The sequence below is a fragment of the Trachurus trachurus genome (assembly GCF_905171665.1).
Source record: "Trachurus trachurus genome assembly, chromosome: 4".
In the NCBI taxonomy this organism is placed as follows: domain Eukaryota; kingdom Metazoa; phylum Chordata; class Actinopteri; order Carangiformes; family Carangidae; genus Trachurus; species Trachurus trachurus.
In genome coordinates this window covers 28,424,325-28,436,078 of record NC_139898.1, presented here as the reverse complement: position 1 = coordinate 28,436,078, position 11,754 = coordinate 28,424,325, and the positions used below count along the sequence as shown (strand labels likewise).

The 11,754-nt window shown below is 43.2% G+C and overlaps 1 protein-coding gene across 1 annotated transcript; it reads left to right on the top strand.

Moving 5' to 3' along the window:
- The first annotated feature begins 2,624 nt into the window (after nucleotides 1–2,624).
- On the top strand, nucleotides 2,625–10,957 carry ttc14 (tetratricopeptide repeat domain 14). Its single transcript, XM_083970722.1, has 10 exons — nucleotides 2,625–2,812; nucleotides 3,001–3,085; nucleotides 4,242–4,371; nucleotides 4,458–4,613; nucleotides 6,046–6,117; nucleotides 6,312–6,431; nucleotides 6,911–7,033; nucleotides 8,091–8,208; nucleotides 8,937–9,046; nucleotides 9,851–10,957. The coding sequence occupies exons 1-10, from the start codon at nucleotides 2,627–2,629 to the stop codon at nucleotides 10,665–10,667; spliced, it is 1,917 nt and encodes a 638-aa protein (XP_083826848.1). The 5' UTR covers nucleotides 2,625–2,626; the 3' UTR covers nucleotides 10,668–10,957.
- The last annotated feature ends 797 nt before the right edge of the window (nucleotides 10,958–11,754 follow it).

Below are 11,754 nucleotides of genomic sequence, written 5' to 3'. Positions count from 1 at the left end.
CAAACACGAGGAACGCTTTTTTTTCGCGCGAGCTTTTACGCGCAACCAAACGCGAGATACGCGAGATAAGCGAATTAGCGCTCGTTTTCACTCGTTTCAAAAAAAATTCACGAGCCCGCCTATTTTCACTACAACAATTTTTTTTTTTTTTTTTTTCAAAGGAGGTTAAATCGAAAGCAACTGGACTTAGTTATTTACTTATTATAACTAAGTCCAGTTGCTTTCGATTTAACCTCCTTTGAAAAAAAAGTCTAGGAAGACGTTTCACCTCTCATCCAAGAGGCTTCATCAGTTCATGTAGCATCTGACCAGGCTGGGACTGGTCCAACTATCTGGTGTGGAGACTCAGTATAAGTCCAGTTGCTTTCGATTTAACCTCCTTTGAAATACTATGACCTGGACAAATGAGAATATGCACAGGCCTACAACAACATTTCTGCTCTCACCAACCATGGTTGAGGTCACAACGCTGCTGTAGCTGCTCTGGAAGTCCGAGACACTGAGGCCAAACGCCGCCGTCGCTTCTGGTCCATGAGGCGAGTTCCGGGCTGATGAGCTACAGAGACTTTAGAGTCAAAGAGGAGCAGTGCGTCGCTGTGTCGGACTGTTTGGATTTAATGAAGAAGCTGCACAGAGTCAGGTGAGCAGAAGCTGCCCCCCCCCCCCCCCCCCCCCCCACACACACACCGTGGAGCCGCTGCTGTCTCACAGCCGCCACCGACCCCTAGAATAAAACACCACCGACCCCTAGAATAAAACACCACTAAGCCGTGGACGGTCGCTGTGTGGATAAAATGCTGACGACCAAAACAGCCGCCACCAGGTCACTGACTGGAGAGTTTTAAAGTCGGCACATGAACGCAGCTCAGACCGGCCGGTGCCTCAGCGCGGTGATCAGCAGGACGCAGCCTACCCAGTACCGGCCAGCTCAGTACAGAGGGGGGGGGTATATGAGACATGTCTCATATACTGTTATGAGACACATTATGCATCCCAACTGTCTTTTTTTTTAGAGGATTTTTTTTTTTTTTTACCAAGAATGCGCCCAAAAAAATCATGATCCAGGGGCCAAAATTCGAAACAAATATATATTTTTTTTAATCATAATTCTCATTATTCTCCTGATGTCGGTTTAATGTAAACAGATTGCGCTGATATGCGTCATGTGACAGCGGGGCAGAGCTGCAGCTGCTGTGCTGTGATGGACCTGATCAGACTGGTGGTGGTCCACAGTCAATCAGTCCCAGAGCCTTCCTATTCACCTCCAATGTAGACGCGACGTGCGCGCTCGTTACCCAAAGCGGCGCGTATCCGCGTGCATTCGGTGCGACGGCGCCGCCGTTTCCCCCCCCGTGCATGTCCGTTGCTGTGTCAGGCAGGTGTCTCCCACGGAGCTCTGCCCCGTTTCAGAGGTGAAGGAGAGACGTCGCCTCCGCGATGTAGAATGTGTTCAATTAAAGTGAAACTAACACATTATATCGGCCTATATGTCCATTACACACTGAATGGGATGTTAAATCCCATGTCTTTATTTCTTCAGTTTATTTTAATAGTAATAATTATGACTAACATTCAGTGAAGACCTAAAAATCAGTATCTCCAAAATTGAAATATTGCAATGGTTTTTATTTTTTTAAAGCATTTTTAATATAGAAATGTTGGCCTTCTGAAAACTGTCCATCTATATGCACTCAATACTTGGTTGGGGTTGAACTACTGGAAATAGACTTTTCTGTGATATTGTTAATGGTGAGCCCCCCCCCCCCCCCCCCCCCCCCCCCCCCCCCCCCCCCCCCCCCCCACGACAATTCCTCTCTTTTTTGGTCCTGACCCGTTTGCATCCCTGGTGAGTCAGTACGTTTACATGACACTTGAAAAAACCGAATTATTGCCTTAATCCGACTATAACTGGACAACTGAAGTGCATGTAAACACCTTAGTCCGACTGAAATCGGAGTTGAGAACTCCGATTAAGACACCCAGATAATGCGATTGGAATTCGATTTTCTCCGTCATGTATACACCTTAGTCGGAGTATAACTGGACAATGCGTGTGCGCATGCTCCACAACAGTAGAGACGGCACAAAGTGGAGCAGAGAAGCCGCCTGAATCCCGCAAAGTAAAGAAAAAAACCCAACAACAGCGCCGATTCAATGCATTTCACACAGCGCAACCAGTGTTTTATTAAAAAAAAAAGAGAGAGAGAGAGAGAGAGAGAGAGAGAGAGAGAGAGAGAGAGAGAGAGAGAGAGGAAGCCCGTATCCTATTCTCAGCGCGTATCCAGCCCAGACTGGCGCGTCTGGTCAGGAACTGCAGTTGAGAATTTATTATTAAGCTTATAAGTTGTTTATATTCTTATTATATTATAGTTTTTACGAGGTGACAGAAAAATCAACAGGACAGGGGGCGTATTAACCCACTGAAACGACGGGTGACGCCGCATGAGGGGGCGGACCCCGTCAGTTATTCGATTTTCTCAGTTGCATGTATATTGAGACAAGGACAGAAGTCAGATTAGATGCCAAAATCGAATTTTGAGCATAGCTCGATTAAGCTCTGCATGTAAACGTACTGAGTGAGTCAGTTGTCTGTCTGTGTCTTGTCTCCCCAGAGCCGTATGCCATCATGCCACCGGCGGAGTTGTTCATGGACGTGTCGTACGAGGAGAGGAGATCCACGTTGTACAGGGACTTGGAGCGAGGCGACATCGTGGTGGGGAGGATCAACAACATCAGAGAATACGGCTTCTTCCTCACGCTGCTCTGCATGGCAGGAGGCCTGAAGAGGGACATAGAAGACCTGGAGCTTTCTGTGGGTTAACAAGCTAAAAAAAACAGTGAATGCACAACATAATCGTCTTGTTTCCTCTTCTCATCGTGTCCAACAGCTGATATCCTCCTCCTTCTGCTCCCAAGACATTTACAGACTCTGTGCTATTATAGTTTAATCTCTCCCCAAATTTCTTCTTTAACAAAATATGTTTTCTTCTTTACTTTCAGGCTTTATGTCACATCAAAGAAATCCCCTCCACTGGGAACCATGACGATCCTCTGTCCTACTACCAGACTGGGGACTTCATCAGAGGTTAGTAACAGCTCTGTACATAAGAGCACAATGCTGGAAAATGCAGCTCCCTCATTCATTCATTTATTTTTTTTCTTAAAATAAGGCACAATTTCAGTTTGTTCCTTCGTATGTAAATAACATAAACAAGTTAAAGGGATAATTAACCAATTTTCTACTCACCGTCATGCCAAGGAAGGGTTTGGAGAACTTTCAGAGTCATCAAAACGCTTTAGGAGTTCCAGGGGGGGTCCGGCTGGCAGCGGATTTTCATATAATGGCGGTGGATAGAGTTCACTTTTGAATCGTCCAAAACACACACTATGAAACATCCAGATACCTCCGTACTGCTCGTCTGTACTGACCCAAGTGTCCTGAAGCCTCCACATGAAAAAGTTGTTTGGAAAAAGTAATTTGATCTCTGTTTTTAGCCTTGTTGTAGTAGTAGCTTGTGAGATGCGCGAGATGTTCTTCTGTGTTTACATCACACATCCAATGGTTTTCAACGACGAACGAACATCTCGCAGCAAATCTCACGCATGCGCACAAACATCAACAGAGCCACTGGGAGCTACTGCTACAACAAGGATAAAAACAGAGATCACATTAATTTTTTCCGAACAACTTTTTCATGTGGCGGCTTCAGGACACTTGGGTCAGTACAGACGAGCAGTATGGAGGTATCTGGATGTTTCATAGTGTGTGTTTTGGACAATTCAAAAGTGAACTCTATCAGCCGCCATTATATGAAAATCCATTGCCAGCCGGACCCCCCTGGAACTCCTAAAGCGTTTTGATGACTCAGAAAGTTCTCCAAACCCTTCCTTGGCATGACGGTGAGTAGGAAATTGGTGAATTGTCAATTTTGGGTGAAGTATCCCAAAATTTTGGGGAAAAAAACATAATCACACATTTTCGAAAAGGAGTGAGAGAAAAAGCCGTGCTTATTGAATCCCACTCCTTTTCCCCAAATCATAAATAAATCGATCACTTGTCCAACTTCCTTCATTGCCCTTCATTCCAAGAGAAAATGAAAAATGCATGAGGTACTTCAGAGTTATGTGTTTGTACTTTATTTTGAAATGCTCCATGTTTCATTCAGACACACTGAACATACTATGACTGAAAAGAGCTGCAAAAAAAGTTGATTTCCTCTGTGTGGTTTATTTTTTTGCAGCTGGAGTCAAAGACATCGACCGCTACGAGGAGAAGATCACCGTGTCCCTGCACCCGGCCTCTCTCTCCCCCAGCTTACAGCACATCAAACTGGGAGTCGTCACCAGGGAGCAGCTGCCCGTGCACTACAGGTAACACCACACCACACACATAAGAAAAAACACTGGAGCGCTCTGGACAAAACCAAACTCTGACCGTCACCGTTCTCTCCTCTCAGCCGTAGCCTCCGTGCCGTCAGCGACTCCAGCGAGACGTACGAGTGTATACTGAAGAGTTGCCACGGCTACCACAACCCCTCTGTGGTGGAGCATCTGCTGGAGAAGGTGGGGATCAGCGACACCCACCCGCCCTCGATGATGAGAGGACTGCAGAGGTAAACAGCTCCTCATTTTAAACATCAACACAAAAATAAACCCAGAACAGAACAAAGAAGAAAGTCGTAGCAACATCAGAAGCCTCGATTACATGTGCACTTCAGTGTTTACATGGACATGAAATAAATTGATCTGATTGAAACGTGCGTGTACATGCATCAAGCAGTTAATCTGAATAAATTAGCAAGGGAGGACAGTGCATGCACATCCAAGACAGTGAGCAGGTGCAGGACAAAAAACAACAAGAAGGAAAAACAAAACAGAATGTCCACACACTGCTATAATCAAGCTCCCAAAAATGTATTAGGACAACGTTTCGAAACGTTGTGTTTTTTTTCAATCTGAATAAATTCACAGTGACATGTGTAGTGAAGTTTTTCCGGTCATAACTGTTGAAACTCTCTCATAGTATGTGCCTGTTGCCTTCTCCGATCAAAATGGATCTATATCGTGTGCTGCAAACATTACTTCTTTTTTTTTCTAATTAACATTTTTTTATATTGATTCCACATATCAACATTTTACATATACAGTTTTTCAACAGTATAAAACATTCCTATATTTCTCCACCGGGGAGCAGAGACATAGATTGTGGATGGATAGATGGATAGATAGATGGATGGATGGATAGATAGATAGATAGATAGATAGATAGATAGATAGATAGATAGATAGATAGATAGATAGATAGATAGATAGATAGATAGATAGATATAGACATAACAAATAAACATATGAACATTGAACAAGTTTGTAGCCTGAACCAAGGGGGTCAATAATCTACAATACACAGTGTGCAAACGTTACTTTTGTTTCTGGTTGTCTCTTTAATTAAGCTGCAAGCACAGCAGTTTCTACTTCTCCTACGGTAGATGCGAGGGGGTTGGCTACAGCAGGACTCTCACATAACAGCAACGGTTCATTTTATGCTGTTTACATGGATCTTGATGTGAAAATCGACCGGCATAAACCACCCATCCTGATCGGAAAGAAATTTCTTCCCTAAATGTTTTCAGTCGACGTGTTGACAAGACACAGTTTTATTCAGATCGGCATTTATTCCTATTTTATTCCGATTGTGTCCATGTAAACCTGGCTAATGATCAGACTAATAACCACAAGACAGATACAAGTTCAAATCGAATGTGTTTCACTGTTTGTCAAACACGTTTTTAATTCATATTTGAATCATTCTTATGTGAAAACCACGTAATGTCAGTTACATACCATTAAACTTGGATATTTAACTGGATATTATCTATCATGTGAGTGATACACAGATGATTCTGGTGTCTGTACTTCCTGTTGCGTTATGATGAGAAACCAAAAACCTCTAAGTGTTGACGTGTCGACATGAGAAATATTCACCTTGTAGGAAGTAGATAGTTTTTCCTTTTAAGAGTCTTGAACCTGTGCCTCTTTTCTCTGCAGTAAACTTTTCCACCAGGAGGATTTTGCTTCTGCGATCCGGAAGAAGCAGTCGGCCTCCTGGGCCTTGAAGTGGTAACGCTCAACGTTTTCATTCTGACCACAGTGAATAGACGGAGTGGCGCCGCTAACTGTGACACTGATGAACTACATTTTTTTAATTCACTCTCTCTCCTTTGTCCTGTCACTTGATTTTTTAGTTGATTTAAATGTAATATTTAATTTCAGTCCTCCATGTTTTTGTTTTCTTTGTGTTTGTGTCTCTCCAGTGTCCGTGCAGGTGTGGGCCACTTCAAACATGGCCGCCACGTGGACGCCATGAACGAGTACAACAAGGCCCTGGAGATTGACACCAACAACGTAGAAGCTCTGGTGGCACGAGGAGCTCTGTGAGTCCAGTCTTAGCTTCAAACATCCAACCTACATTGTAATGTCTGGTGTATCTTAAAGGGATATTTCAACATTTTGGCAAATTCTCCGATTGCCATAATCCCCATAGCAGTAAGTTCGTTACCTTTAATTGTCGGTGCAAGCTGTTTTTAGATCGGCGGGGCAATCCAACAACTCCAAAACGCTCTCCTATATATAGAACAGTCACATGTGTTATTATCAGAGCTCAATGTCTAAGAGAAGAGAAAGGAAACTCATTTTTAGTAACATAATAAATGAATAATGCATAATGGTGCATATTTGTAAACACATTCATCATAATTGCCTGTTTTACTCCTTTAAACTGCAGCTTAGACTTTGTATTCCCTCCGTGTACATTAATAATATGTTGAATATCTTGTCAGTTTAAGCAGTTTTACATAAATTAGTCTCATTGTCACTGATGTAGTTCTCCCTTTTTGTTTCCACCCCGGCTCAGGTACGCCAACAAAGGCAGCATCGTAAAGGCCATAACAGACTTTGAAGTGGCTCTGGAGAGCTGTCCAGATCACCGCAACGCCAAGAAGTACCTCTGCCAGACGCTGGTGGAGAGAGGACGACAGTAAGCACCTTCACCCGTTAACGGTTCAGCTGAAGAGTTAAATGACTCGTGACCGGAGCTCAGCTTCACGTTGAGTTCACAGCAGGTCAAGTTCAGAGGAGACAGGTGGTTTGTTTGCAGAATGAAAAGCAGAGAAGAGCGACAGGAAACACTTTATTGTTACTGATTAAAAGGATACTGCGAAGGAGGCTCAACGTAGCCAGGCTTTGTGTTCATGATGCAGCTCAACAAAACCTCAGAGTTAACACGGTTAAGTCCGGCTCTCAGCTTTATACTCTGTGCACGTTCAGGACTAAGGAGGCGTTTGGCATCATATGATTCTACTTCTACACAAAATGGAGCGACAACGGGCTGATTTCAGCCAAGAGCAGCAGGTTGTTTTAATGGAGAGAGTATGAGCGTTACAAGATAGCGTCGCATCGCAGCCTGAAGCCTCAGTGTTGCTGCAAATATGACGAGAGGAGGCTGCTCTTAATTTCTGACAGCTGAACATTGCACTGCTTTTAATTATGAAACTTTATCCATTTAAACAAAATAAACAACCGTCATTTGCAAGTGTGTTTTATTGAAAGCAGGCTGTGTGCGCATATGAAACTCAGTGTTTTTTTTTAGCTGCTGTACAAGCAAATCCCATATTCTCTCTGTACAAAGACATTTTTAAAGTAGACCTATTCAAGATTTGCGTTTGGGCAACACATATAACAGGTGAAACATTGAAAATAGTTTATTCTTGGCCACATCAAAATGAAATTGCTGTATTAACTTTACCAATTATCCATCTGATTATCTGTCTTGCTGCTGGAGCGCACAACTTTTTTCAGTGGCCTCCATTGACTGTAAGCTATATACAAGTAAAATATATAAAGGCAAATATATAATGAGCTCCTGATGCGAGTCGGCTCAACAGGTGAGGAGCGTTTTCCCTCATCTGAACATCTGTAGGCGAGAGCCACCTTTAGACTCAACATACCTCGCTAACCCACTAAACTTGCTTCGCGGTACAAGCCTCATTAACTCATAGGCCTTTGTGTGTGTGTGTGTGTGTGTGTGTGTGTAGGCTTCAAGAACAAGAGAAACTAGTCACAGCAGAGGGAATGTACAGGAGAGCTTTGTCTCTAGACGACTCCAACCCTGAGGCACAGGCGGCGCTGCACAAGATCACAGACGCTATACAGGTGAGTGGGCAACACACACACACACACACACACACACACACACACACACACACACACACACACATAGATACACACATACATATATACAAATAAAAGCAGGCGATGTAAACAAATGAACATCACTGAGTGTTTTTGTTGCCAGGTTTATAAAAAAACAGTTGAGATCGGCGTTTATCTCATGCGTCTTAGGACAGACACACTCCTGATGCTGTGGTTTGTAATACTGATCAAGTGTTTTGGTGTGTGTGTGTGTGTGTCTCCAACCCTGGGACTCTTAACCTTTGACCCTCCGACTGTCACGGCCTTGACGCCTGCCTTTCTGGGGATGAAAAAAACAACAAAACAAACAACGACGCTGTTTCCTGTGGACTGTGGGTGTGACGCTGCGTCTCTGGTCCAACACGGTAACGTTGAAACCTTCTCTGTCTCAATCTGGAACAAATGCTGTTTGTTTTTATCTGCACATCTCTCTCTGCACCTCCGTCCATCCTTCTGCTCTCGGACCACGACTCTTTTTCTCTGGTAAATATGTGACTCTGTTTATTCCTGTGGTTGTTGTCGACTGTGACCTTTTTCTTTCAACTCTTCTCCAACAAATGACGAATAAATGGATGAATCTTTGTTTTATGCTCTCGGATCGTGGTGGTGTGTGTGGTATGTGTTTTTGGATTTTTGTCTCTGTGGACTTTGTGACGCCTTTTACGTTGCCTCGTTCGGCGACTGTGAAGAAATCGATTCGCCTGCGAGAAGAAGCGCTGGCGAAGGAGCAGCAGGTGACAGCAAACAGCAGCCAGAGCAGCGCCCAGAAATTGCGTAAGATCTTAAAAGCGGAGAAGAGGTGAGTTGGCTGTGATGGCTTAAAGGTACGGCAGGTAAATATAGTCTACTGCTGGGAAAAGGCATGTAAAGCATCTTGTAGCACCACATTATGTAATAACGCCGCATTTTGTAACAAAATTCTTGAACGCAGTATGTAATAAACTTTGCCGCATTTTATAATAATTACATATTGCATCAGTATTTACAAAATGTGAGTGTTGCACTTTTTTTCTGAAGAAAATATAATAATTTGTAGCATTATGTAACAACTTATTACAAAATGCGGTTAAGTTTATTACATATTGCGTTCAAGAATTTTATCACATTCAGTTTCAGTTTAGTTTATTTGAAAAGGGGCAATGTACATTGTAAAAAACGGGGCGGTGCGTGGCGCAGTGGGTAAAGCGGCCGCCCCATGTGTAACGTTTCGGGCTCAAGGACCCTTCTTCAGACTGAGGAAGGGTCCTTGGGCCCGAAACGTTACACTCCCCCCTTGGGTGATAATAAATTATTGCTCTGGAGCTTTTGCTGGTGTGCGGATTTTTTCTTTTTCATCATTGACTTTTTGTGTCCCAGCGTTCAGATTTTGGGATGTGCGTGCTTTTTCTATATTTTGAATGAGAATACAGATACAAAATGCGGCGTTATTACATCATGAGGTGAAACTTTCTTACATTATTATATAATGTGGCACTACCATAGACTGTATATGGGGCACCAGTCTCACATAATCATATTAATAATAATAATAATTAATTATAATAAGGAAAAGCAGCTGTTTGGATCGAGATTGACATCATCAGTGAATCTCTCTTCTCCTCAGGATGAAGAAAAAACGAAAGAGATCAGCATCCTCCTCCTCCTCCTCGTCCTCCTCCACTTCCACCAGCAGCTCCTCTGCTTCCTCATCTTCATCTTCCTCTCGCAGGAGGTCCAAGAAGAAGAAGAAGCAGAAGAAGCAGCGTCGGAGGTCCGAGCGTGGAGGTAAACACCAGCGCAGGAGGAGCGAGGAGGGTAAGAGCGAGAGAGACAGGAAGGAGAAGGAGGACGAGGAGGAGGGGGAGGAGGTGGAGTGGTACCCAGCGCCTCCCAACACCTCTGCCACCTTCCTGAACCAGAAGGGAGGCCCGGGGCTCGGAGAGAGGGATGAGGAGGAGGACGCGGAGGAGGAGAGGAGGATCTGTCAGCTTTACTCTCTGTCCGTGAGTCCAGACCGAGAGGAGAGGAGGGAGAAAAACAGGGAGAGAGGGAAGGAAGAGAAGAGGAGTCACAGTGACTCTAAGAGGAGAAGGAGCTCAGTAGACGAGAACAGGAGGCGCAGAGTGTCCTGCTCGTCAGCCGACTCTGCTTCTGTGTCCAAACGCTCAAAGAGGAACTCCTTTGACGGCGGTAGGTATGAGAGCAGAGGGAGGGAGGAACTGTCTGAGGTTGGAGGAGGAGAGAAAAGAGAGAAGGAAACTAGAAAGAGGAGAGAGGAGGACGAGATCAGAGAGAGATCGGAAACAGCTGGTGGAAACCCTCGTGGCGTGACCTCGGCAACGCCGCAAAAAGATCTTCCTGCTAATCTGCTAAATATTTTCAATCAGATCTCTCAGTTTGAGAAGGAGAAGGGCGGCGGCGGCGGCAGGCCAAAAAAATGACTTCACAATAAAAGCCCAGAATTTGCCAGATACACAGAGACTTTGAAATGGATGATTGTACCATTTTATATCGCTCTCAAATGTGCCGAGGATTTAATGTCCCAAGATGTTTTTTCCTTTTTTTTGTTATTGTCCCTGCCTGTGTTGCAGAAACTGAGTCATTTTATTTTGAAATGTTTCATTCTTGATGGTAGATTTTAGGCCTTTAGTCAAGATGTGATCAAATATTCATCTGAATGGACTGAAACTATAGATAATAAACTGTGGATGAACGATCCCAAATAATGTGACAGCATCATATTAGTGTCATTCATTTCTGCTAATTACAAAAGAACAGTATCAACGACGACAGATCTAACATCTTTCACCAAGATTAAATGAGCAGTGTAATTTTTTTTGACTGATTAGTTGGCACTTGGTGTCAGATCAGTTGCTACAAGCTTTAACGTCGGTTATTTTTTGTTTTTTTTTCTGTCAAAGGAGATGTATGAAAGTATCTGATAGTGCTGCATAGCTAACATTAACATTAACGGTTGCTTCCTGTTCACTAGGTTAGAGAAATAAACAGCTACAGTTGGAAAATAGCAATAGAGGACACCGAGTTTGATCAGTTTACTGTTTATTGCATCACAAATGAGACAAGAAGTAGCTACACAATATATAACATTATGGAGCACAGTCATATTATTTCATCTTACTGACATGGCGGCAACTGAGGGGACATTACAATAAGCATTTAAATTTAAAAACTTTAAAAAATACCTACAAAATCAACAGTACATGCTACAGTTTTGAAACTTTCATCAAACTGTAGCCCCAATACTGCTGAAACTTTTGTCCACTTAAACTCGTTACAAATTATTTTAAGTCCATCACTCAGTTTTTTTCAAAAACTAAAAAACTATCTCCTCCCACAATTTTTGCTCAATTGTCACCAAACTTGCTACAGAGCATCTTCAGACTGTCCTCCAGGGGTAATAGTTACAGGGTATCCGTGGGGTCTTAAAAAGTCAAAAATGTGAAAATCTAAATTTTAGGCCTTAAAATGTCTTAAATTTGTTGAATTATTGTGTTCAAGTCTTAAATC

What these genes read in the sequence shown, in the direction of transcription:
- ttc14 (XM_083970722.1), top strand. Translation starts at nt 2,627, where the DNA reads ATGCCACCGGCGGAGTTGTTCATGGACGTGTCGTACGAGGAGAGGAGA. An exon ending in GACTGGGGACTTCATCAGAG is followed by an intron (nt 3,086 to 4,241) that starts GTTAGTAACAGC and finishes ATTTTTTTGCAG; the next exon opens with CTGGAGTCAAAGACATCGAC. An exon ending in CTGGTGGCACGAGGAGCTCT is followed by an intron (nt 6,432 to 6,910) that starts GTGAGTCCAGTC and finishes ACCCCGGCTCAG; the next exon opens with GTACGCCAACAAAGGCAGCA.